General features: G+C 44.8%; 1 protein-coding gene across 3 annotated transcripts in view; it reads left to right on the forward strand.

Moving 5' to 3' along the window:
- Positions 1 to 27989, forward strand: part of DNA2 (DNA replication helicase/nuclease 2) — a 40324-nt gene that overhangs the window by 3890 nt on the left and 8445 nt on the right. For all 3 annotated transcript variants that reach the window (XM_039547542.1, XM_039547544.1, XM_039547543.1), the window contains exons 3-17: positions 993 to 1176; positions 2340 to 2485; positions 4767 to 4898; positions 6076 to 6295; positions 7894 to 8011; positions 8329 to 8494; positions 10009 to 10203; positions 11396 to 11623; positions 13048 to 13164; positions 13262 to 13371; positions 15684 to 15793; positions 16539 to 16763; positions 18736 to 18929; positions 19027 to 19116; positions 19208 to 19409. In XM_039547542.1, the coding sequence (XP_039403476.1) occupies positions 993 to 1176; positions 2340 to 2485; positions 4767 to 4898; positions 6076 to 6295; positions 7894 to 8011; positions 8329 to 8494; positions 10009 to 10203; positions 11396 to 11623; positions 13048 to 13164; positions 13262 to 13371; positions 15684 to 15793; positions 16539 to 16763; positions 18736 to 18929; positions 19027 to 19116; positions 19208 to 19409 (2437 nt within the window). The remainder of the gene's footprint in view (positions 1 to 992; positions 1177 to 2339; positions 2486 to 4766; positions 4899 to 6075; positions 6296 to 7893; positions 8012 to 8328; positions 8495 to 10008; positions 10204 to 11395; positions 11624 to 13047; positions 13165 to 13261; positions 13372 to 15683; positions 15794 to 16538; positions 16764 to 18735; positions 18930 to 19026; positions 19117 to 19207; positions 19410 to 27989) is intronic.

Here is a 27989-nt window from a genome sequence, read left to right on the forward strand (position 1 = left end):
GTTTAATGCAGAATCACTATCCTCTGGATTTCATGGCTCAGTTTGTGGGAGCTCTACTGCAGATGCTAAAGCAGTTGGCAAACTTCAGTTATATGAAGATAGGGCAGTGCCAAAAAGCAATCACTTTAAATAAGTTAAAGACAGGCTTTCAAGAAGAGGAAAGTTTGTGGTAGAGAATTAAATCTTGGTAGGGATGGCGTGTATTCAGAGTTTGATTGCATTTATAAGGGGCACTGGCAAGTACTTCTTCTCAAATGTCTTATTACATTGGATAATCTGGTAGAATGTCTTCCTGATTCTGTTCTATTCTCAAGTCATTACTGCAGTTCTTCTTAAAAACTTCTTAAATTTTACTTTCAAATGAGGCTATATAGAACTGATAAAAATCTTGCATAATTCTATTTGACATTACTGTAAATGAGTAGAAATGCAGTTCTGTACAAAGTCCATGATCATGTACAAGATCTGAGTGCAAAATATATTGGATTAGTTTGTGAGACTGCTCTTACTTGGTGGGGTTTGAATTATTTGAGTATCTGTGTGTTGTCTGTAAAATGGAAATTTGTGCAATTTTTTTGGAAACATGTTTTCTCACAAATATTAAATACTGTTTCTGTAACAGTCAGTAAAAATCATACACCTCTACCCCGATATAACGCTGTCCTCTGGAGCCAAAAAATCTTATTGCATTATAGGTGAAACCGCGTTATATCGAACTTGCTTTGATCTGCTGGAGCACGCAGCCCCACCCCCCTGGAGCGCTGCTTTACTGTGTTATATCCGAATTCGTGTTATATTGGGTCGTGTTATATTGGGGTAGAGGTGTACTTGTTTTACTAGTGTAAATTGCTTTTTATTTAATTTGTTTTCAGTGGTTTCTCCAGGCTAACTTCTTGAAAAATTGGATGGTTTACTCTGATTTTGGAATATGAACTTCATTTCTAATATCTTTGTCTTGCAAATGGTTATGTCAATTTGTAATTACTTTATAGGTATTCTGTTCCAGTAGTTCCAGGAGACATCATTCACTTAGAAGGAGACTGTCATTCTGGTACCTGGATAATAAATAGAGACTCTGGATATCTAATTCTGTACCCAGACTTGCTGCTTTCTGGTACTACAGTATCAAATAGTATTCGATGTATGAGAAAAGCAGTACTGAGTGAAAAGTTCAGGGTAAGTGGTGAAACCATGGAATATAAAACATTTTAAAATTAATGACAAATCACATCAAAAAAAGTCCATGCTTTGGAGCAGGGACATAAACGCCACTATCTGCCAATGTTCGTCTGGGATGTGCCTTTTGCCATCCATGTGAAAATCTGCTGAAATTTGGCCAAGTTATAAGCCTATGAAAAATCTTAGTTTGCACATTATTAGAGACTTTGTGGAGCTTTGCAGCCAAGTTCACTGGAAAATTCCTTGTGTGCTGAGCAGGACTTTACCTGTAATTGCAGCTTTGGGCTGCTGCAAGCCAGGGTTGGGTCCAGGCGCAGAACTGAAAGCAGGGAGAATCTTCCTGTTCTCTCCCTGTTGCCTCCCAGGTAGCAAGGGTGAGGAAGCAGCCTGATTTGAATGCAGAGGGGTAGGGAGAGTTCATGGACCCATTCCAGTGGACTGAGGAGAGGCTGGTCCCTACTGCTGGCAGCAGCATTCAAGGGTTGGGGGTGCTGAAATGAACCTGCTACTGCCTGCGTGGGGGAGGGGTGAAGGGCTGGGGGCAGTGCTGTTCTGCTGTTTGGATAGGGGTGACTGGTCCATGCATTTTGGGATGCAGTGGCAACTCCCTCCTGGGGACCATGGTGTGGAGCGGGGCTGACTGTTGGGCAGAGAGGGGAAGACCCTAAAATGCCTTACCTGCAGGAAGTATTGAACCAGCAGGGAGGGGTAAGTTTGTGTCTGTGGAGAGCGGGGGCGGGGGGAGGAGGATTCAGGGGCTCTTGCCAGGGCTGAAGCTCCTGGGAGAAGCTCCTGCTTTCATGGGTTTCTAAATTTGTGATTTTTAATTAAAACTCTTGAAAGCTAATAGGTACTCAAATCACTGCCATGTATGCCTATGTCCCCCATATGTGTATGTATTCATGATAAGTCATGGAAAAAACACCTTACACTATTTATATATTAATATATTGTAAGAAGACTTAAAAGTGCAAGCTTGCCCATGGACAAAAATGTAATGCTCAGTGGAGTCTGTAACCCACTCAGGAAAAAAAGAAAATGTAGAGGGGATGTTAGAAGGCAACCTTAACAAAAAAGGGGCTTATTCATGAGGATTTATGACCTGTTTTATGTACATTACAGTAAAATGTATTGCTGGTTGTGATTTTTCTTCCTTGTAGACTTGTGAATCCAGTTCACGGCAGATGCTGATTGGTACAATCCTTCATGAAACTTTCCAGCAAGGAGTACCAAATAACTTTGCACATGAAAAACTACAAGAACTTGCCTTCAGAACTGTCCATGGACCGAAGTATCTAAAAGAAATGTAAGTGACATTGCAGATATCTGTGTCTAGATTTGAAGGATGGAAGAAGATAATAGTTCTGTCTTCCAGTTTAAGTGTTGTCTGTGGTGCAATAACTCTTTTAAAGTGCAGGATATTCAGAAGTAGAATTACTAATTGAAGGATATTCCACCAAAATAATCTTTGTTTGTAGAAGATATTCATGGTTTTTATAAAGACACTTCCTTGTCTGAGAGTAAAATATTTTACTTAAATTGAATTCAGCAACTAATTAAGCCTTCAAAACCATAACCACTCGGGAGAGGTGAGTAAAATTATTCTTTTGGCAGGGTGGGCAAGTTGATTTTTTGGGCCTGGGCTATTAGATTTTAACGAGTTTTTCAAACCTTAGGGAAATGTGACAAACATAATTTAAAAAAATACTGTGCTGATCCCTAGAAAATTCTCAACTGACAAAGCAGTGAGGCCTCTCATTTTTTACATTACTAATCTAATTATTTTATGCCACTCATCTTAAATTCTAGCTAAACACACTACCAGTTAGAGAAATCTCTCTTCAATTCCCAAACTCCAATTTTGTATTTGTGGCCAGAAGTGAAAGTATTAGATATGATGAAGGCCATCAGATTTGTGATGCTAATCTCAAGACTTTGATTAACTTTGTAGCAAAGTCCATCAATTATGAATAAGGCTCCCTCTTTGTCACAGAAGTCATGGATTCCGTGACTTCTGCAGCAGCCTCGTGTGGCTGGCCCAGGAGGCGCCTGAGCAGCTCGGGCAGTCCCCGGGTCAGTCGCGCTGGCTGCTGCTGGGGCAGTCTCTGCCCCCTCTCACGCCTGTCCCCCAGCAGCAGTAGTTTGGGCGTGTGGGGGCTTGGGGTTGGGGCTGCTGATTACCTGGGAGTGGGGGGGGGCTCCCCCCCTTCCCTCAGCTCCCCTTGCTCCACATGCTGCCTCTGCCTGCAGCCAGGTACTGCGCCCACAGCTCCCACTGGCCGCAGTTCCCAGCCAATGGGAGCTGTAGAACTGGGGCTTGGGGCGGAGCGGAGGTAGCTCTAGGGAGCTGGGGCTGCTGCTTCCCTGGAGCTGGGTAAGGAGCCTCCCCCAGTCCCTCTCAGCACCCGTTCCCCGGGGCCACGACTCCGCACCCCCCTCCCCAGCACCGATGGTGCTTCCCCAGGCTGTGGCCCCCTTCCCAAGCACCTGCAGCGTGCCCCCCACAAGGGACGCAACTTCTCCCCGAGCACCTGCGCCCCCCTCCCCAGTACGTGCAGCGCCCACCAAACTCTCTCCCTCCCCCCCAGTTTTAGTCAAGGGTATTTTTAGTAAAAGTTATGGACAGGTTATGAGCCTGTGAATTTTTATTTACTGCCCATGACATGTCCATGACTTTTACTAAAATACCTGTGACTAAAAGGTAACCTTAATTATGAACTTAAGTTTGTGCAGAAAGTACTTTCTAAATCACAGGCTGCAGGAAAAAATGCAATGGTCGCTTGTCCATGGACAGTTAGAAGTTCAAACAGTGAACTGATAAGAAATATATCTGTCCCAATTCTCAGATTGGGGTCTTATTCTCCCATGTGAGTTAACCATAGCAGCAATATTTCATTTTATCTAATGGTATTTCTTGCTCTTCTACTTGCTCTGTTGGTAGCTATTGTGGCAGGTTTCTTGTTTAATTTTTGGGGTATTTTCCTTCAGTTGTGTTAGTGTCTAACTTTGTCATTGCTTTAAAATAAACTAAAATGCCACTCCTGTCATCACTCTGAGCTTGAATTAAAATTGAAGCGTAATTCAATTTAAGTAATTCTAATGCATAAATAAACTTAAGGATAATGGATGTCAGGTTTGAAATCTAGACCTGATGATACAGAATACCACTAATCTAGTCCTTAGTTGGTGCTGCCTAACATTATAGTAGAGTATCCTGTGCCTCTGTTCACATAAATGTTCATAGTCCCCTTTGAAGCTTTTCCTTTTGTTTTTAACTGAGGCTAATATTCAGTAAAGTACTTCAGAGTGCACAAATATTTGTGTGTAAATCTTTCCGCAGAGATTAAGTAACTTTTCTTTATAGCGGTTTATAACTAATTGTCTCAGATGCTCCATTACTGCACACTCTTAACTTCATATAGTGAGCAATCCTACAGTGCAGAAAGTTAAACACTTGTGTAAGTCTTTGCAGGATGGAGGCCCAAATAAACTAGATTCTATGTTCAGTTTTGAATCTATTTTCCTTCACCCTATATCATTCCTTATTTTCTACGTGGTACTTAATGTATATGGGTTCAATTCTACAGGTACTACTTAAATCTGAAACAAGAAGAAATCATGCAAGAAATAGAAGAATATCTTCCATCAATATCTAAATGGGCAGAAGACTTCATGCACAAACCTAGTCAAGCTAACCACAACAAAATGCAGCTAAAACTGTAAGAAAACATTACTTGCACATAAAAACCTGTTTTATTGTTACCTAGCAAATATATCACTAGTGAAATTACTTAACTTCGTCTCATGAATTTGTTTGGTTCATCTTAATTTTAAAGCAAAACCCTTTATTCTTGTCTGCGTTTATTGATGTGGAGCTGACTCATGGCCTCGCTGTCTAGAAAGTTGGCCTTGTTATGCAACGAATGACTTGGTCCACAGTGAGCTACTTATTTAGCTGCAGTTGCGTTGATTGTGAAACAATATTACAGCTATTACAGGTTTCCATGGTGATGGAGAATGGCTCTTGTAGAAATAACACCTTTTGTTCTTAAAGATTCTAGTCACAGTACTCAGTGTTGGCCAATTCACAGAGTGGAAATTTTAGAATTGGAAGAACTAGGTTATTTGGTCAACTGACTAAGCTATAAAAATAAAAATATGTAGTTAAGATTGAAAATAATACTTGATCATTGCAAAGTTTTCTTCCTGCATATGTTTCCCTGCCATTTGGCTGCCTGCTCCCAGGGATATAATGGTCAGTCACCTGGTGCTCTATTTCCTTTTTATTCCTCAACAGTGCCAGTTTAACTATAAAAGTGCTTTTTAAATAGTGTTAACTTCAAGGTAACTTATAAAAAGGGTAAATATTTTGAAGATCAAATAAATCATGTTCTTCAGAAGGAATTCATGACCCTTTAAATTAAATATTTTTGCACATCTGAAACATTTGAATTACATTTTTAAAAACATAACTTCTTCAGACTGAGAAATTACCACATCAGTGTAAAATTTAAGGTAGCCTTTTGAGTTGAGGCCTGATCCACATATAGAAGGTTTGCTTGAGTGGGCCTTAACACTCTAACCATCTTAAATTAATGGCTAATACTACACATGTAATTATTTTTGCCATTGCCATGCATGCACACTAATAGAAGTTCCCTGTGAAGATTTAAATTTTTGGAACTCTCATGGGTGACTGTTTAGAGAAATACAGCAGCTTATATCTGTTTCTAAAGTAGTCTTAAAAAAAACAGGAGTACTTGTGGCACCTTAAAGACTAACAAATTTATTTAAGCATGAGCTTTCGTGAGCTACAGTAGTAGCTACAAGTAGTCTTGTAACTCTTCAGATGATGACAGTTACTTGTTTTTTAAACTTGTTTTGTTTTCCTCCTAGACCAAGTGAAGGAAAAATAGAAGATTTATCTTGTAATATTGAAGTTACAGAGTTCCTGGATATTGAAGAGAATATCTGGTCTCCCAGGTTTGGATTAAAGGGCAAGATTGATGTTACAGTTGGTGTGAAAATACACCGCAAGTCTGGAACGCAATATAAGATAATGCCATTGGAGCTTAAAACTGGCAAGGAATCTAACTCCATAGAACACAGAAGTCAGGTAGAAATGTTAAATGTTCAGCATACACAATTGTAATATACTTGTTTGCTCTTCATCTAATAAATGATGGCTGAACCAGTTTATATGTAATATAATTAGGTATTATGGATGGTTTATGATAATCTCAAACCTGTATATCTGAATGTAAAGACTTCCACATTCCTCAAGTCATCAAACTTCAAGCAGAGGTCCAGATTTCCATAAGGGAGTGAGGAGGTAATCTCAATGAGGAGCCTTTTGCTGAGTCGTCTTTATTGGCCTCATGGGAGGAAACCAGGATCATTGTGTGGAGACCTTGTATCTTTAACCCCCAGAGCCTTTGTGAGAGGCTTTGCAGAAGAGAAAATATAGCTTGAAATTTTGTTCTTTCAGGAGATTTCTGCAGGGCTGGATGGGTAACTATTCATTCCTCCATAGCTGATACAGTAACTCCCCACTTAATGTCCCCTTGCTTAACGTTGTTTTGATCTTACGTCCCTGCTCAGTTACAGAACATGCTCCATTTACAGTTGTGCAATGCTTCGCTATAACGTTATTTGGCTGCCTGCTTTGTCCACAGCTGGCAGCTCCCCTACGCCGCCCCACACAGCGCCTCCTGCCCACCAGCGGACACCTCGGATCAGCGCCTTCCCCCCTCCTCTCCCCGCCTCCTGCCCGTGGCAATCAGCTGGCTTGTGGCATTCAGGAGGGAAGCGGGGAGGAGCGAGGACTCGGCACACAGGCTCCCACCTCCCTCCCCTGCCTGCTGATTGCTGCAGGCAGGAGGCAAGGGAGAGAGGGGGGAGCCTGCGCGCCGAGTCCTTGCTCCTCTCCCCTCCCTCCTGAATGCCGCAAGCCTGCTGATTGCCGTGGGCAGGAGGGATGGGGGAGGAGCAAGGATGCTGCATGTGGAGTAAAAGGGGAAGGTGGGGGTAGAAGAGGCGGGTTAAGGGTGGGGGCTTGAGGGAAGGGGTGGCGTGGGCGGGTTGAGCCCCCAGCCCCTGGTGCTTGCAGAGTAGGGGATACTGCCGCTGCTGCTGCGCAACATGCTTCTCCAAGCCTACAGCACCTTCCGCCTCCTTGCCTGCCTCATTGTCTCCAGTGCCAGTGGACTGTGCCTGTGTGGGGTAAGACGGGGGGACCTCCCAACTATAGTATTGTACTGTATGGCAAAACATTTTTTGCCCGGAACCTAGCGCTCCCCCCCCCCCCCATTTACATTAATTCTTATGGGGAAATTGGATTCGCTTAACATTGTTTCACTTAAAGTCGCATTTTTCAGGAACATAACTACAATGTTAAGTGAGGAGTTACTGTACCTCAGAGAGGCCGCTTCAGGGTCCAGAGAAGGGGAGGTATAATGTTACAGAGGTGGCAGAGTATGGGTATTTACTTCTGGCATCACCAACTAAATAAACAATTCTCAAATTTCAACTTTGATTTTTATTATGGAAGATATCTTTAATGAAAAACACCAATTAGATGATAAATATTTATTCTTTGTAATCTTGTTGGCAATGATAAGGCTGCTTAACTGTACAACCTTAATGTATTCACATGACATGCATATTATGTAAATATCAAAATGCACTTTAATATATTTTTTTAAATGTCTTCAGGTTGTTCTGTACACCTTGTTGAACCAAGAACGAAGAGTGGATCCTGAAGCTGGATTTCTTCTTTACCTTAAAACTGGCAATATGTATCCTGTGTCTGGCAATCGTATGGATAGGAGAGGTGGTTTTTCCCAAAAACAGTGCTTAACTATTATAATTTCTAAGAGGTTTTTTCAACATTAACGGTTACTACATTGTTCACTCTTGAAAATATTTATACTGGTTGATGTACCACTTCCAGAAACTAGTAAACAGTGTTGACATAAGTTATTTGTTTTGACAAGAATGCTTAATTTTCCTGGAATAACTTTGGATATAAAAAAAATATACTCTACACCAAAAATATCTTTATGATGAATACTATTTTTGCTATGTACGTGCCCATTGTTTGGGGCTCCAAACCAATTCATAAATGCTCACTATTTTTCTATTTTACAGAATTACTAAAGCTAAGAAACCAACTGGCATTTTACTTATTCCACAGTATGTGTAAATCTGCCCTGGGAAATAAGCAAACACACCTTGCGTCTTTGCCTCCTGTAATTGATGACAGTCGGGCCTGTAAATATTGCTCACAAATGCACAACTGCTTTCTTTATAGCAGGTAAAAAGAAACTTTTGGATAGTAAGCACTTTAGGATTAATTAGTTTAAAAAAAAAATTTGGATTGTCCGTGGTGATTTCACAGCATTGATTAACACTTTCCCTTGGTATAATGACTTTCTCCAAAGATAAGTATTGCTCCATTGATTCCTCCTCAACCTTGACAATTTAAGAACCTGTTCCTACAGAGGCTTATCCAACTGTTTATCTTTATGCTCTGTGAGTAGTCCCACTGAAGTCATATACAGAAGCCTTTGCAGGGTTGGGGCCTAAATTTGTGATTTATCTTAAGGCTTGTCTACACAGGGAATTAACTGTCATAGCTATAAGAGGAATAATTACACCAGAATGGCAACCACACGGGGAGTTATGCTGACATAACTATGCTGATATAATTATTCTGCTAGAGCTATACTAAAAAATAATTCCCACATAGACAAACCCTTAATTACTGTTTAGTGCATCACAACTCTTGAAATTTTTCTGCACTTAGTTTTAAAAATTGAATTTTTAATAACAAACTTTGATTTTTTTTGTTGCCTGTCCAACGGTAGTGAACTTTATAGTTTTGTTTTATCATGATAAAAGAATACAATTAAAGGCAGTCTCAAAGATATTAAATAGGTTTCAATAAATTAACTTTTATTAATTATAATACAGTGATTCATTTGTATGTTACATTTCAGATTTACATCATTTATAAGCATTGGGTATGAGAGAGTACCCCTAAACATAGTGGCCAAAATTGTATGCCTAAAATTATATAGTCAGGAGATCTGGCCCCACATGCCTCTACACAATACGTTTTTAAATTTAAATCACCTATATTCCTGTGATATTTTCCTTTTTAAATTCAGTCTCATAGTGTCATCCAATAAAGACCATCTTAAAGCTGCCTGACATTTTTAGTTAGGTTAAAATTGTTTCCTTTCAGAAGTGTTGTTTTCGCACATGATGCTATACCAAAAAATCTACAGGTATTGCATTTGAAACAGTTGGAGGGCGAGCCCATTATGTATGTTATGTAAGTATGTACATTAAATCAAATAAGGGGATTCCATGTTCATAAGACAAAATGATGCTATATTAATAAATATAGCCTTCAGATTCTTTACGCACCTGGTTCGTTTTGTGAATAGAAATAGCATTTTTTATGTAGAAGACAGAAAATATTATGCTTGAATTATTGAAAATAAAAAAAAGTGAACTTTTCATCTGTGGACACTCCAAATTATTACCGGGGACATCTAGTCACTAATATGAATGTACTAGTGTAAATAAGGGATGTAGGAACAGGTTCTGTATTTGGAATTTCATGCCCACATGTAAAGACTTGGAATAGGATGCTCTTCTCCTAAGTTTGATTTGTTCAAATAGATATTTTCATTTAGCTTTTGTATTTTACCTTATGGTATAAATGCCATTGAATTTATTAAGCATATGTAGTCTTAAAAGGAGGAAGAAAAAAAAAAAAAGGAAAAGTCATCTTAACTTAATGCTTCTGTCAATTTTTAGAGCTGTAGAGCAACAGATGGATAATGTCCTTATTCCTCCTGCTTCGGTACCCATTATTGAAAAAGAGACCCAGCATCTGAAACTTTCTCACTTACAGTATTTCAGCCTGTGGTATCTGATGTTAACCTTGGAGTCACAGTGTGGAGAGGGCAAAAAGGGACGTAAAAATATATGGCTGATGCCTGCTTCAGAAAGGTAAGTTGGGAGTGAGGGCATTGTCTATGGACAGCTCTTACCTGCTTGGTTTCTTGCAACTCATTGTGTCTCCTGCCAGAGACAAGATCATTCTTTCAATCCTTGGTTAAATACTCTGATATACAGTTACCTGCGATAGCAGGAAGTGCTAGTTCATCTGTGTAGTGGGGGGGTCTATCAAAAGCATTGGGCTAGTAGATCTGGTGATATAGTATCAGCAACTGGTTGTTAGTTGTTTCTTGGGGGGGAAGAGGAGAACCACAGAAGACCCAGGAAGAAGATGATAAATTGTGCTTTGCAATCTTATTTTATAAGAATGAAGGTAATTCTTTTATTAGCCTCACCTCCCTGATGTGTGCAGCTGGATATTGTCTGCCACCCCAGCTCCTTGCGTTGTCTCCCTGAATCAAGGTTCTTGACAGGCTGTATTCTGCTCTGTGTTGTATTGCTAGTGCAGGCTGCTCCATAGGTGGCTGAAAGTGGCCTGAGGGTTCATGGTAATGCATCATTTCCTGTTAAAATCTCACCAGCAGCCATGCATAACCTTATTGGAGAAATGCAGTAAGAGACTGTTTCAGTGAAGCATGGGCAGTAATATTTACGTTTTATTACTGAAGCTCTAAAAATCAAACCTACATTTATAGTGCGATACAACCTTTGTTTCAGAATTTAATACTTTGACTTATCTTGAGTAATCTCCACTGTGTTGAGAATCTGTAGACCACTTATCTGGGAGTTTCACAAAACAAGCCGTGTACTTTTTGTTTTGAAGCCTACATATGCTTGCTTCCAGCTTTATCGCTTTCCCTTTTGGGAAACAACATCTGAGAGGGTAGGATAGAAATGTAATGGGTTTTTTTTGTTTTTTTTTAAGGCTAGAAGAGACCATTATGCTCTAGACTGACCTGCATAACACACACCATAGAATTTCACCAATTAATTCCTGCTTCAATCCCATAATTTATGGTTGAGCTTAGAATATATATTTTAGAAAAATATCCAGTCTTGAATTGATCAAGGCTTTGGAACATAACTAGTACATTTATCTTTGGCAGAAAAAGACAGCCAATATGGTCAAACAAAACTACTATAGGACATGAAATGAATTACTATTAAATCTTAAACTGATAAAAAGCTACTTCTAGAAAATTACTCAAGGCAGCTTACACTTTTATTTTTAATGTGTTCATAGAGAAAAGGCTGGAGACTGCATTGGAAATATGATCAGAGTTGAACATGTGGAGGAAGCTTCTGAAGGACAATATCTACATTATTTCCAGCGTAAAAATGGTACCATGCCTGGAACAAACCTGTTGGTAGGAGATAGAGTTGTTGTGAGTGGAGAGAAGACATTACTTGGCTTGTCTGCTGGCTATGTTAAAGAGGTCAATGTGACAAAAATTTCCTGTTTATTGGACAGGTAACACAAACAGAAAAATATGGCTGTTTGAAAGGAAGTATGTGAGTTGTGATAGACCCAGGCCAGTTGGGAACAGCAGAGTAGTCGAAGGGAGATATACTGGCCACTGGATACGCAGTTTTCTGTTCCCTGAGTGACCAGAGCAGGGGCTGCTCCAGGCTAATGAGAACACCTGACTCCAATTAATCTGCTAAGAGTCAGGTGAGTCTGTTAAGCACCTGACTCTAATTAAGGCCCCTCTGATGCTATAAAAGGGCTCACTCCAGTCAGGCCAAAGGAAGTCAGGGGAGAGGAAGAGTGTGCGAGGAACTGGGAGCAAGAGGCCTGCAAGAAGCTGAGAGTGAGTAGGCATACTGCTGGAGGACTGAGAAGTACAAGCGTTATCAGACATCAGGAGGAAGGTCCAGTGGTGAGGACAGAGAAGGTGTTGGGAGGAGGCCATGGGGAAGTAGCCCAGGGAGTTGTAGCTGTCGCGCAACTGTACCAGGAGGCACTCTAGACAGTTGCAGTCCACAGGGCCCTGGGCTGGAACCTGGAGTAGAGGGCGGGCCCCCCAAACCTCCCAACTCCTGATCAAACACAGGAGGAATTGACCTGGACTGTGGCTTCTACCAGAGGGGAAGGTCTCTGGGCTGTTTCCTGACCCACAGGGTGAATCTGTGAGGCAAGCAAATCCGCCAATAAGTGCAGGACCCACCAAGGTAGAGGAGGGACTTTGTCACAGAGTGCTTTTTTACCAATCTAAAATTAAGCACTTTTTTTAATGCCCACCATCATAAAAAACAAAAACAAAAAAAGCCCTGCAGTGAATTCAAATAGCAAAACTTGGGCTAGGCCTGAAACCTGTGTGTGTGTGTGTGTGTCTCTCTCTCTCTCTCTCTCCCCGGGGGGGAGTTGTTCACCAATTACCTAGGCTATTGGCTAATAAGCAAAATATTATGGCATGTTTCCAAGCTCTGTCTATTTGTGACAACAAAATGAGATGCTGGTCATAGACTCTGTGGAGCTTTATATTATATCATCCCTTTTCTTTCTTGAATGCAATGGTGTTGGAATAACTTTTATAGTGGGGGGTGCTGAAAGCCATTGAATGAAACTATAAACCCTATATATGATGGAAATCACTTCAAGCCAGAAGGTGCTGCCACACCTTCAGTACTCCTAGTTTCAGCGTCCCTGCTTGAATGCTTTCATCACTAGTGAAATGGGTACCACTGCTGATTTAAATTATCAGGCTTCAGAGTTCTCACCTTGCTGACATGAATAGGGGTAGTTTATTTCTTCTTGAAGCTATTGTTTCAGGCTGCCTGCATACGTCAGGCAACATCACTGACAACAATGCCATAGGAGGTGTATAAGCAATAAGCAGATGTGGAAGCAAAGGCAATTATGTTCCTGCTTATTATTCCTATTATGTCTTTCAGGAACTTATCTAAACTCCCTAAGGACACTATATTTAGGCTAGATCATGAAGAAGGAATTTCTGGTATTGATGCCCCCCTAAGAAATCTTTCTAAACTGATGGAGAATTCTTCTGCCAGGTTTGTAGAATTGAATTGTTTTCAAATATTGTTTAGTAATTGTATAAATGTTCTCACTGGTAGTAATTTTGTCTAATTCCCTTTTTTCCCTCCCTAGTGAAAAGCTTCGTAACTTAATAATTGACTTCCACAAACCACAGTTCATCCAGCACTTGAGCTCTGTTCTTCCTCCTGAAGCAAAGGAAACTGTTGCAAACATTTTAAAGGGTACACATTATATTTAACTCATAGTAGCAGCTTAAATGTTTCTTTATTTTTTGTAGGACTTCTCATATGCATTGACTGACATAATTAATCTGTTTAGAAATACATACATCAATTGCAAAGCACCTGGCACCTTACATCAGTAAAGTGTGAGCCTTTCTACTTTAAGATTCAGATCTGAGCAACTCCAACTTGCCCTTATTTCTACTATTAAATTAGTCTTAAACCAGTAAAAAGGTGTGTGCATGTCTTGTGCATTTAAGCTCTTTAATTTCTTCCTCTTGCAGACTATTAGAGGGAACAGGTTCAAGAGAGATTTACCTTTCACTAAAAACACCCTTTTACTAGCCCATAGAGTGTAACTGTGAGAACAAACAACAAAAGTGACCCTGTAGATTTTAACTTCCGGGGTGGGGGAGGGGTGTGTGCAGAGAGAGAGAGAATCTGTCAGATAACTTGACCCCAAATCACCTGAGACTTTCTAGATCATAACCAACACTGGAAGCAAATATGTAGCCACTGTGAAACACTGAGGTAGTGTTATGTACTTATAGCAATCTCTCTTCTCTCCTCTTTCCCCCCCCTTTATCTGTAGTGTCCAGGTGTTTTTCAGGGGTAGCCCTAGATACAGTAACTTGTAGTAAACTAGTCTAGAAGATAAAAAATTGATTATTGTGTTAAGGTCTGCATCAGATAGGAATGGGTACAGCCTCCTGGCTGGTAGAAAAAGGGGTAGGGGGAACAGGAGGAAGAAGAGCTGTGTGTACTTGAGAATTCAGAAGTAATAATGGGTAAAGAATGACTCTAAGACTGCAAATCAGACTGTTAAAGGTTAAAGATGATGACTTCTAGTTGAAAGTGCACTTGCAACACCTACCAATTAGTTTAAACATTTCTTCTCTCTTATCTATTTCAACTGAGGTTTTGTCTACACTACCTTGCTTTTAGCAACACGACTGTGCCGCTAAAAGGTGCGCAGTGTAGCTGTTGGTCGGAAGGAGAAAACCCTCTTGCCGACCAAAAAAAATATATAAAAAAGTGGACCCGCCACAGGCGGCAGCGGCCTTCTCAGCAGGAGAGCACTTCTGCTGACAAAGCGCTGTTCACACCAGTGCTTTTTGTTGGTAAAACCTTTGTCATTTGGGGGTTTGTTTTTTTGTTGTGTGTATTTTTTTTTTTTAAACACCCCTGAACAACAAAAGTTTTGCTGATGAAATTCCAGTGTAGACAAAGCCTGAGTTTTATCTGGGCTTAACCTAGGCTGGGTAGCTTGCATCTGTTCTCTCCTGGGAAAATGAACTCATTCTAATGTTTCTCTTAAATAGTAAGATGCTCTGGCCTGCATTTTTTTTGTCTTCCCTAGAAGCATTGCATACATGTTACTCTTGTTCAACAAAATGGAAACCCATATTTGAGATCCTGTATAGAGGAAGAAAGGGAGGAACAAATCATAAGCTATACTTTGGGAGGAACAAATCATAAGCTATTAAGATTACCGTATTTTCCGCACTATAAGGCGCACCGGATTATAAGGCGCAGTCTCAATTACGGGATCTATTTCTGTACTTAACCCATACATAAGGCGCACCGTATTATAAGGCGCATGCTAAAACATACGGTCCACTTCCGAACCATAGATTCATTGATGTTGAATTCTTTCGCAGCTGCTCTATTCCCATTTACAACCGCGTAACTGATAGCCTGTAGTTTGAATTGTGCCTCGTAAGCATGTCTCTTCACTGGTGCCATTTTCGGGGGTCCTTAGACAAACAAATGTTGTTTTGCAGCATACCGGTAGTATACCTACCGGAGGAGTGGAGAAGGTAAACGTACGTACTTTACGTATTACGTAATGTTCTCTGATTGGTTTATCGCTGCCAGTGTACGTAGTTTACGTATTACGTCCCTGTGTCAGCGAAAAATGGTCCGACAGTCAATCAAGCAAAGCGCTTACCAAAGTCGCACAACAACTTTTTTACAGATTTTGGAACTCAGTGCACACACAAGGCGCACCGGATTATAAGACGCACGGCCAATTTTTGAGAAAATTTAAGACTCTTAGGTGCGCCTTATAGTGCGGAAAATACGGTAATTTACTTTTTCTGAAGCCAGGATAGACAATGAATATCTTATCTACATTTCAGTATTTTTAAATAAACTCTTTAGATAATTTTGATAACATTATAAATGTTATGCACCAGTAAACAAGTTGTTTTTTTGTTATGATGAGGAGTTTTTAGTGGGGAGAAGTAGCAATTCAGGTTGCATATAGGACTAACTACAAATATTTAACTTTTTTCTTTTTCTAATTAAAGGTCTGAATAAGCCTCAGAAACAGGCAATGAAACAAGTGCTACTTTCAAAAGATTACACGCTCATCGTGGGTATGCCTGGAACAGGAAAAACTACTACAATATGTGCTCTAGTAAGACCATAATGTGACCTAATGTTAGAAGTAAATTGTTAATTTAAAAGCTTGGAGGGCAAGCATCAAATAAGCTGTATGTGAAGCATCCTCTTCACAATTGAGATTTATACAGGACTGCTGTCTGTGTCATTTACATTGAAATAAATATGGAGCCAGCTTTACGATAAAGAACATTAGCACTAGTAGAATGACAAAATGTATCCTTTGGTGTCAAGTGGTGTGTTTTTTAATCCCATCCACCAGTCCCATCCTGGAGGTGGACAATGACATATTGATCGATTTTTACAATGTTTTAATGCTGTTACAATCCTTTGGCACCAGACTACAATAAAATCTTCCAATTTTGAAGCAGATCTGAGGTTTGGAAACAAGCACTTCATTAGCAGTAGATGTGGTGTGAGAACCCAAGGTTTGTCTGCACTGGGATATTACGTGCTGGTGTAGCTGCACTAGTGCAAACTCCTAATGTTGGCCTGATTTACACTGGTGAAGCTTGCCCCATACAAGTTGTGCTGCACTGGTTAGAGACAGAGGGTTTAAATTGGTGGGTAAAATCCCAGTGTAGACAAGAGCCTGCTTGGGACTCTTGTCCCCTCATATGACTTTTTGGCTTCCTAGGTCCAACACCAATTTAGAAAAATGTAGACTAATTATCCTTTTGAGAAATGAATTACTGATTACTATATTCAAACTAATATCAGGGTTTTTCTTTTTTCTCTCCTTGCTGCTACTCCTATTTTAGGTAAGAATTCTTTATGCCTGTGGCTTCAGTGTTCTGCTGACAAGTTTTACACACACTGCTGTTGACAATATCCTGCTGAAGTTAGCCAGGTTCAAAGTAGGATTTTTGCGCTTGGGGCGAGCTCAGAAGGTTCATCCAGACATACGGAAGTTTACAGAGGAAGAAATTTGCAAATCTAAATCAATTAAATCTATAACTCATTTGGAGGAACTCTATAACAATCAAGTAAGAAAAATAATATTCAGTAGTCCTGCAACATATTTAGGACCATATAAATTAGTGCATCTATTACAAATGCTGTACAGAGACAAAACTTACCTCTGAAGGGCCTGGGTGCCTCAGTGATCAGAAAAGAGATCTTCAATTTCTGTCATCAATTCAAGTTTGGCCATTGTCTTGTGAATCAGGTTACCATCTGAGTCGGATGGGTGGGTTGTGGTTTGTGGGTGGGTTGTGTGGGGTATGGTGTGGTGTTTTTTTTTTTTTTTTTGGCATTTCTTTTGCTTGTGTGAAATGAAATGAGCTGGTTAGTTCACTTCTTCTATTTGTATAATAATAGTGCCTGAAGATCTTTGACTGAGGCCTCATTGTGCTAGACTAATAAAATAAATACACACTCACTCATTCACCACTAAGACCGTCATTGTCCCCAGAGAACTTACAGGAAGGGTCTACATCACAAAAAATTCTGTTAGTTGTCTTGTTGGTAGGCTCTGCAGCGAAGCAGAGGACTGAATTGGTATGGGAAGTGACTTGGGTTTTTACCTTTGATCACGTCAGTCAGGGTGCAGTTGGGGTGAGGAAGATTGCACTGCCATCACCATATATGTCTTTAATCCAGAGAACAGGGACACTGACACTTCCTGGAGGTACCCAGAGTTGATGCACTTTGCTACCACCTATCCTTAGTGTGAAGAAGTCTTGTTTGTCCCTGCCATGCGTCAGCACTCCCTCCACCCCCCTACCAGCCACTGGCAACAGAAACACTCCCCTCTAGGCCCCACTATCATTCTGTAGATTAGCAATAGGCACACTCAAGCCCTCCAAGCGTGTCCTTAGAATGTTCAGCCCCTGGCCCGTTGGACACTTGCAGCATATTCCAAAGAAACAGTACACCCCAATTTACCAGTACTACCTCAGATTCATGTTAAATCTGTTTATTTCGCAAAGCATAGCAATTCAAGTAATAGGAAGTAGAAATTTTGGAAACAAATGGTTACATACAAAAAATAACACAAGTTCTGAGCCTAGACTTGATTAACAAGTCTCATGTCTAGTAGAGTATTGCTCACCCAAAATCCTTGCAGCATTACATAGCCAGCTGGCTGTGACCCTTGTTTCATGAGACAATCTTTCTGTAAGTTTTGTCTCCTAGGTGAAAGATTCGGAGTGCAACCCAAGACACTACATTATACAGGATCAATCTTTTGTCTTGATTCATAAGCAGGACACCCCCTTGCTGTTTTTCTTCCTGTAGATTTCTTCTTGTAAATTTCATAGTATCTCAATGTGGATCTTGCTCAGTATGCAAATAGGCATACAGTGTTATGTAGGTATGTAATACACAAGTGGCCAGCCATTGTCTTCTGCCTAAAGGGACTATCTCTGAGATAGCTGTACAACTTTAAGAGCATCGTTTTCAGGATAGATATCGAACTTCTTAAGTATTAGCCATACATATATTTTTCAATTATTATGACAATCAATTTTCTCAACAAAAGATCTCACATGCCACCCTTTGGTGAACTATTATGCAGATATATGACCCAGGGGAATCCCTGTACAATCTCTGCACTCCTGTGCCCCCTGCCACTTAACACCAAGTAGTCTCTGTCACAGACACCAATCTTGAGGGCAGTCAGTCCAGCACCATTCACAAGCTCCATATTTGTTTAATTGAATTTAAAAATAGAATCCTAAACACTTAGCAGGAATGAATCATGAACTGGATGTTAATCTCTGTATTCCAGAACTACTTTTGTTTTGTTTGTAAATCAATATATTGTAAAGTTTTTGGATTATATGGAGTTTAAGGGCTATGTAAAACTCAGACTCCCAGTATTAAGGGTTAATGGGTTTTTTAAAAAATGTAGCTTTATTTGATTAGAGGTCAGACTTATTAATGTAGAAATTGTATTTAAAATATGAAAAGGGAAGAAGATACCTTTTTATCTGTAAGATGTGTCTAATTTTTCAGCCAGTAGTTGCAACAACGTGCATGGGAGTAAACCATCCAATTTTTGCTCGGAAACTGTTTGACTTCTGCATAGTGGATGAGGCGTCTCAAATAAGCCAGCCAATCTGCCTGGGTCCACTCTTTTATTCACATAAGTTTGTGCTGGTGGGGGACCATCAACAGCTACCTCCACTTGTACACAACACAGAAGCAAGGTAAGATAAAATGCTATTGGAAAAACAAAACGTGTGGTGTTGGGGCAACAAGTGGACTTTCAAGGCACTGACTTACGCCTCTGATATTTTTTAACAGAGATCTTGGCATGAGTGAAAGTTTGTTTAAGAGACTGGAACAAAACAAGAATGCTGTTGTCCAGTTAACCGTGCAGTACAGAATGAATAGGTATTAAAACTATTTCAATTACTAGTGATTTTTTTAATGTAAATTTCAATCTATAAGACTTGAAACCTGCTTTTGTTTTTAAACTCCATAGTAAAATTATGTCACTAAGTAACAAGTTGGTGTATGAAGGCAAATTGGAATGTGGCTCGGAGAAAGTGTCAAAAGCCACTGTTATCCTGCCAAACTTAAAAAATTTGAAGCTGGAGCTGGAATTATTTGCAGATTCTTCAGAAACATGGTTGAAAGAAACACTTGAGCCCAACAATCCTGTGTGTTTTCTTAACACAGAGAAGGTAAACTTTGCTTGCATAGTTCCCTTTATCTTCATGCTATCCTGCCTTCAAAATACTGTATTATTTTTATTTTGATGTTTGTAGACCATATTTGCAATATAGTTAAATTGCTTAAAGTTTAAAATTCTTATGGCTTTTCTTATCAAACTTGTACAACTTAGAGTATAGGCAACAGTATGTAGTCTTTAAAAAAAAAAAAAAAAGTCTCTTCCAGTTGTATACAAAGTGTTCCGAACTTCAAGTGCTGCATTAACTGAAATTATTTAGCCATGAGACAGTCTCATCCTTGTTGTATGCTTACACTTTATGGTAAGCAGGCAAGAAGTCAATTCAGAAGTCTGAGCATTGGCTGTCTTGAAATGTTTTAACATCCAGCATCTTTAATGTTATGAAAAATTCTAAATGTGTTTTTCTTGAAATGTACCAACTTCATTAATATTGAGCCAAATTCTGCACTCCATTACAAGAATGGAACATGAGTGATATTACTGGAAGTTCTGAATGTGTAACCAAATGGTATCCCTTTCTAACAGTTGGGAGACTGTTTCTGAAGGTTTTCCATGGGGAAGATACGAGTTGCTTAGGATGAACGTTTCCAGCAGCAAGGCAGATTGTGACTCTCTGGTTGTAGGGAATTTTCACAAAATCTTTCTCTTTGGACTGTACCTCCTATATAATCTGCCTTGCTGTTCTGTATCTGACTATGGGCTGGAACCTAACTTGCGGAAGAGAGTGAATTACTTTCGGAATGTATGATGATCATTCATGGGGACTGGAGATGGAATTATCTCCAGGGAAGGAAGGAGGCTGGATTGGAGCACTTCAATGATTGTGGGAGGAGAATGAGTGTTGTGGGCAGAGAACTTTGTGCTCTAGCCGCTATACAACACTGCCTAAGGCTATGTCTATACTGCAAAACATTAGTGGCACAGCTGCGCCACTGTAAGTTCTTCTTCGAGTGATTGCTCCTTTCCATTCCAGTTAGGTGTGCGTGCCGTGCGTGCACGGCTCTCCGGAACATTTTTACCCTAGCAACTCCGGCGGGCCGGCTGGGCGCCCCCTGGAGTGGCGCCGCTATGGCGCCTGTTATATACCCCAGCCGGCCCGTCCGCTCCTCAGTTCCTTCTTACCGCCCGTGACGGCCAGTTGGAACAGTGGAGTGCTCTCTCACCTCCACAGCCCTAGCCTTTCTCCGTCTCTTTAGTGTATATAGTTGTTTCACTTAGTTTAATAGTTAAGATTAGTTGAAATAAGTTGTTATAGTTGTGATAGTAGGGAATTAGAGGGGTTAGCCCCTCTTCTTCCACAACCGGTGCGGGCTCATGCCCAAGGCACCGGGCTTTAAGCCCTGTGCGGCTTGTCAGCGGCCTGTGCCCATCGGCGACCCGCACGATTCCTGCCTGCGCTGCCTCGGGGAATCGCACAGGACTGATAAGTGCGCGATTTGCACAGCATTCAAGCCGCGCACAAGAAAGGAGCGGGACTCGCAACTTAAACAGAGTTTAAGTGCGGCACTTCAGCCCCCCACTCCGTCCCCGGCACCGCCGAAACCGTCCTCGGCGCGCAGCGCACCAGCGGCACTGAGCCGTCCCGGTACCGAGGCTCCTAAAGGCACGCAGACGGCACCGAAGTCCCGGCACCGTTCCCTCTCCCCCCAGAGGAAGCAGAAGACGGCGCACCTGGCTCCAAAACCTGCAGCTTCGGGACAGTCTACCCAGCCACCTCCGGCACCGGCTGTGGTAGTGCACAAGCCGTGCACGGTTCCGCTGACTCCGGCACCGCAAGAGCCGTCGAGTCCGGTACCTCCCTGCTCCCCGGCGCCGGCCGCGGTAAAGCTGCATCTCCTGTCCACCCCTGAAACGTTTGTGACGTTGAGAGAGCTTATTCAGCTCGTAGAGGCACCGAGCCTCCGGCCCCCGGCACCGCCAGTGCGGGCTGTCAAATCGTTGGGCAAGCCTGCAATGATGCGGCCCCAGACCCCTGACGGAAGAGAGGGGCGACGCTCCAAGCCTTGGTCCCGGTCGAGGCAACGGTCACCGTCACGCCGGTCCCGATCCCGGCACCGATCCCAGTCTCGGTACCGCACCCCGTCCCGGCACTGGTCGCAGTCCCGGTACCGCTCAGTCTCGCAGTACCGGTCGCACTCCCGGCACCGCTCACGGTCCCGGTCACCGGACCGACGGTACCGTCGGAGATCCAGTTCCCGGTACCGATATCGACGCCGCGACTCTAGCAGCCGCTCTCGCCACCGGCGTTCAAGGTCACGCTCTGGCTCCCGGTACCGAAGTGACCGACGGTCCAGATCACCGTCCTGGCACCATGACGGCCGGCACCGCTCCTCGGCACCGTCCGGGGATAAGCTGCCTCATTCAGCGGCGCATTCCATCAGCGCCTCGGCACCCCCGTGGCCTTCGTGTCAGCCATCGGTCGTCTCCCAGGCGGACAGCGAGACAGATCTCCGGGCTCCCACCCAGAGCCAACATCTTGGACACCAGCAGTGGGGTTTCTGGGTCCCCTGGGCCGGCTATGAGTCCCAAGGGCTCCCCTTGTCCCAGCGCCCAGTGGGTGCTGTACGCAGCATACCAGAAGCCACGGTGAGCCGCCCTCCCCCAACACCAATGGGGGGAGACACTTCCGTCGTCGGACCCCGCAGGGCTTCCATCAACCTCACAAGCCCCTGAGCAGCCTCCGGCAGAGGAGGTGGTACAGACTCTGTCTTCATCCTCCTCTCCGGATGAGGCAGTGGCGGGCGCCGCTACGGTGGACCCTCCCCCGATCGACCTGTGGGCCCACCAGGACCTTCTCCGCAGGGTGGCAAAGGCCATTGACCTTCCGGTGGCGGAGGTCCCGGAAGATGAAGACCCGGTGACCAACATCATCGGCGCGGAGGCCCCGACGCGGGTGGCCCTGCCTTTTATTAAAACAATCCAGAAAAATGCCACGACCATCTGGCAGTCGCCGGCATCCGTCCCCCCCCTACGGCAAGGGGCGTGGAACGTAAATACTCGGTCCCCCCCGCGGGATACGAGTATCTGTACACTCGCCCCGCTCCGGACTCACTGGTCGTCCAGTCCGTTAACGACCGTGAGCGGCACGGACAGCCAGCCCCAGCGCCCAAGTCGAAGGACGCCAGGCGCATGGACTTGTTGGGCCGCAAGGTGTATTCGGCGGGGGGGTCTTCAGCTGCGCATTGCAAACCAGCTGGCCCTCTTAGCCCAGTACGCCTTCGACATTTTCGTGTCCCTCACGAAATACACGGAACTGATCCCGACGGATTCCCGACGAGAGTTTTCGGCTCTGGTCGAAGAGGGCAGGACAGCCTCCCGCTCTTCCATCCAGGCTGCTCTGGATTCGGCGGACTCAGGGGCCAGGACCCTGGCCTCTGGAGTAACTATGCGGCGCATATCCTGGCTGCAGTCCTCCACCTTGCCGCCAGAGGTGCAGTATACCCTCCAGGACCTGCCCTTTGAGACTCACGGCCTGTTCTCAGAGAAAACAGACTCGAGGATACAGACCCTGAAGGACGGTCGTGTAGCTATCCGCACTCTGGGTATGCACACGCCAGCTACCCAGAGGCGCTCCTTCCGCCAACAGCAGCCCTTCCGGCCTTTTACCCAGGCCAGGTCAAGGCCTTATAATAGTCGGCGGAACGGCCTCAACCGCCGTCGACCTTCAGGCAGCAGGCGCAACCAGGCCCAGGCGTCGTCAAGGCCCGCAAGGGCAAACAGCAATTTTGATGGGACGCCCGAGGTCGGCTCATCAGTCTATTCCCAGGATCCAACCCCTTTATTTTGCAACCGCCTTTCCCACTTCCTCCCGGCGTGGTCCCAAATCACATCGGACAGCTGGGTACTCTGTACTATCCAGTATGGTTACCACCTTCAGTTTATTTCGCCCCCTCCTTCCCACCCACCTTCCCCGTCCCTCTTCAGGGACCCCTCTCACGAGCAATGCCTCTTGCAAGAGGTCGAGACTCTGTTGAGGTTGGGTGCCATAGAGGAGGTGCCGCAAGACAGGCGGGGCAGGGGATTCTATTCCCGTTATTTTCTCATCCCCAAGGCGAAAGGAGGCCTCAGACCCATACTGGACCTCCAGGAGCTCAACAAGTACATGATCAAGCTCAAATTTCGCATGGTGACCTTGGGGACCATCATTCCCTCCCTGGATCCGGGAGACTGGTTTGCCGCCCTCGACATGAAGGACGCATACTTCCATATTGCTATTTACACTCCCCATCGACGCTACCTGCGTTTTGTGGTCAACGGTGCGCACTACCAGTTTGCGGTGCTACCCTTCGGCCTATCCACCGCTCCGAGGGTCTTCACGAAATGCATGGCAGTGGTTGCTGCAGACCTCCGCCGTCGTCGAGTTCACGTCTACCCTTATCTCGACGACTGGCTGGTTCGCGGGCCATCCCGCCAATTGGTAACAGACCAAGTTGCCGAGATACTCTCCCTATTTCGGGCACTGGGTCTTCTCCACATTGACGAGAAGTCCTCACTGACTCCATCTCAGAGGGTGGAGTTTATTGGAGCGGTCCTCGACTCCACGGTGGCCAGGGCCTGTCTCCCTCGCGCCCAGCACCAGACGATGGTCTCCATCATCCGAGACCTGCACGCTTTTCCCACTACGACGGTTTGGTCCTGCCTACGCCTCCTGGGCCACATGGCGTCGTGCACGTTCGTCACCGCCTATGCGAGACTGCACCTTCGCCCATTTCAATCTTGGCTGGCGTCGGTGTACCGCCCACACCGCGACTCAATGGACAGAGTAGTCACGGTCATGAAGCCTACCCTTGCTTCGCTCAGTTGGTGGCTGAACCCAGAGGTCGTATGTGCAGGAGTCCCGTTCCGCCCTCCTCGTCCGTCCTTGACACTGACAACAGATGCCTCGGCGTTGGGATGGGGAGCACACCTGGGCGACCTACACACCCAGGGCCTCTGGTCGCCCCAGGAGCTCTCCCTCCACATCAACGTCAGGGAGCTGTGCACAATTCGCTTGGCGTGCCACGCCTTCCACGCCCGTCTGCGAGGCCAGTGCGTAGCGGTGTTCACGGACAACACGACAGCGATGTTTTATGTGAACAAACAAGGCGGAGCATGCTCCTCCCCACTCTGCAAGGAAGCGATGCTCCTGTGGGACTTCTGCGTGACCCACTCAATTCACCTGGAAGCATCCTTTCTTCCGGGAGTGCAGAACACGCTGGCCGACCGTCTCAGCAGGTCGTTCCTCTCCCACGAGTGGTCCCTCTGTGTGGATGACATCTGGACGATCTTCCGGAGGTGGGGGTTTCCCCAGATAGACCTATTCGCCTCCAGAGAGAACAGGAAGTGCCACCTGTTTTGCTCGTTCCAGGGTCGCTCGCCAGGCTCCCTGTCGGACGCCTTCCTTTACCCCTGGACGGATCGTCTCCTCTACGCCTTCCCTCCGTTCCCGCTAGTGCACCGAGTGCTGCTGAAGCTTCGGAGGGACAGAGCCCGCGTCATACTCGTAGCTCCGGCCTGGCCAAGGCAGCATTGGTACACCCTGCTGCTCGAGCTCTCCGTTCGGGATCCCATCCCCCTTCCGTTGTGGCCGGACCTCATCACCCAGGACTTCGGCAGACTCCGCCACCCGAACCTGCAGTCCCTCCATCTTACAGCTTGGTACCTGAGTGGTTGACCCACGCAGAGAGGGACTGTTCGGCGGCAGTACAGCAAGTCCTGCTAGAGAGCAGAAAGCCTTCCACTCGCTCCACTTACCTTGCTAAATGGAAGCGATTCGCACTCTGGTGTGATCAACGAGGACTCAATCCATTCGTAGTCCCGGTCCCTACCATCCTCGACTACCTTTGGTACCTTAAGGAGCAAGGTCTTGCGGTCTCCTCCTTGAGAGTACACCTGGCAGCAGTGTCCGCCTTTCGTCCATCTATGGTAGGTCGGTCCATCTTCTCTAACCCGATGGTTTCCCGCTTCCTTAAGGGCCTCGACCGGTTGTACCCGCCGGTGCGGCGTCCTGCCCCGACCTGGGATTTGAACCTCGTTCTGGCCAAGCTTATGGGACCGCCCTTCGAGCCTCTAGCCACGTGCTCTCTCCTTTACCTCTCCTGGAAGACGGCCTTCCTCGTCGCAATTACATCAGCGAGATGAGTCTCTGAGCTCCGTGCTCTAACGGTTGGACCACCATACACCGTCTTCCACGGGGACAAGGTGCAGCTTCGACCACACCCGGCCTTCCTCCCCAAGGTGGTGTCGGCCTTCCACCTCAACCAGGAGATCTTCCTCCCGGTCTTTTTCCCGAAGCCGCACGCCTCCCCTCGGGAACGACAGCTTCACACCCTGGACGTCCGCAGAGCCCTTGCCTTTTACATCGAGCGAACGAAGCCCTTCCGGCGTTCGACCCAGCTGTTTGTGGCAGTCGCCGACCGCATGAAGGGTGAGCCGGTCTCCTCCCAGCGGATTTCCTCCTGGGTAACGGCATGTATCCGGACATGCTACGAGCTTGCTCGCGTGCCACCATGCCGCCTCACTGCTCACTCGACGAGAGCGCACGCCTCGTCGGCCGCCTTCCTGGCCCATGTCCCCATCCAGGACATCTGTAGAGCGGCCACCTGGTCTTCTGTCCACACCTTCGCCTCCCATTACGCGTTGGTGCAGCAATCAAGAGACGATGCAGCCTTCTGCTCCGCAGTCTTACACTCTGCCACGTCTCACTCCGACCCCACCGCCTAGGTAAGGCTTGGGAATCACCTAACTGGAATGCATAGGAGCAATCACTCGAAGAAGAAAAGACGGTTACTCACCGTAGTAACTGTTGTTCTTCGAGATATGTTGCTCCTATCCATTCCAGACCCGCCCTCCTTCCCCACTGTCGGAGTAGCCGGCAAGAAGGAACTAAGGAGCGGACGGGCCGGCTGGGGTATATAACAGGCGCCATAGCGGCGCCACTCCAGGGGGCGCCCAGCCGGCCCGCCGGAGTTGCTAGGGTAAAAATGTTCCGGAGAGCCGTGCACGCGCGGCGCGCACACCTAACTGGAATGGATAGGAGCAACACATCTCGAAGAACAACAGTTACTACGGTGAGTAACCGTCTTATATGCAGTGTAGCCACTCTTTGTCGGCAGGAGAGAGTGCTCCTGCCAATAAAATAAAACCACCTCCAATGAGGGGTGGCAGCTTTGTTGGTTGGAGAGCAACCCCCACCGACAAAGAGCTGTCCACACTGGTGCTGTTCATTGGTAAAACTCTTGTCAGTCAGGGGTGTGGAAAAAAAAACAACCCACCCTGACTGACAAGTTTTACTGACGAGAGTGCAGTGTAGGCATAGCCTAAGTCCTGTAAGGGAGGCAGAATGGTGTAGTGGTTAGAGCAGGTGATTGGGAGTTGAGGATGTTAGCGTTTCTCATCTCTAAAACTGATTTTAGTCCTTTCTATATCACTCTCTACAATGGCTTTGCCAGTCTCTATGGCAACTGGAGGAAGTACAGATCTTTTCTCTGAGCGAGGGATTGGTCAACTGCCCCCTCAAAGAACTCTCCAGAATTCCCAGCCTCCAAGCAGCACAGACAGCAGAGTCCAGGTCTCCCTTTGTAGCACTTTCACAGGAGCTTGTCCATGCCCCCTTCTGTGGCTGGCTGCCAGAAAGATTTAATTACATGTATCTCAATTTCTTGATTAGCTTTGAGGATTTTCTTAAAACTGTTAAAGTATATTTTTTTGTTTTTGTTGTGGCTTTCTGAGGAGGGTGTGAAGGTACAGCACCTCTCTTTCCCTCTTCATAAATGTCATAGAACGCTGCTGGAACTCTGCTTCCAGATGGCATGTGGTCAAGGTCCATGCCAAAATGGTTGTTACTTTTTAATTGTACAGGAGTTTATCGAATCCTACACACCCCCTCCCCAGTGCTGGTTTACTGCTTTCTATCCAGGGTTGTTGTTTTTCTGTCTGTTGCTTGCTTGTCAAGTAGTTTGAAAGGAAGAAGTTTTTCCTCCATTAAATTCCTAAATTTCATTTATGCAGTCTAGTGTCTCCCACAATTCTGTGAAACCTGGGCTGTTCTGGAAATGGTTCAGTATCACACTGTAGCCTGTGTTGTCCGTGCCTCCAGAACTCCCGTTTCTGTGGCAGTAGTTAGTGGTTTGCTTTGCTACTGACCAATTCCTTTGCTAACTTTGATTTTTTTAGTGTGTTTTCAGGAGTAGTAAACTTCTCCTTTCCTAGTTCCAGGTAATTGGCAGCATGGTGGCCTCAGCTACCTGGGGCTGCTTGCAAAGCACCTTCCCTCTGACACACACCTGCTGCCCCTCAGGCAATGGGAGAGCTGTCCTGGAAACATAAGGCTAAATAAAAGCAGCCATCTATATTGAGGCAGCATTTACAGTCTCTTCAGAGGGTGAATTATTCCCCTCCTATTCGTAGCTATCTGATCCTGAGGAGCTGCAACTTCAATGCAGAAAGGCCTGATCAGAAGCTTCTGAGCATTTTGGCGAGAGAATCTAAGGACAAGGTTAATGCAAAGTCCTGCAAAAGACCTGGAAGGAAAAGTCCTTTTAGAATCATTGAAGTCCTTTTTTCTTAGGCCAAGATACTGAAGTGGGTCCAC

This window comes from Mauremys reevesii, linkage group 7 (genome assembly GCF_016161935.1).
Source record: "Mauremys reevesii isolate NIE-2019 linkage group 7, ASM1616193v1, whole genome shotgun sequence".
NCBI lineage: Eukaryota > Metazoa > Chordata > Testudines > Geoemydidae > Mauremys > Mauremys reevesii.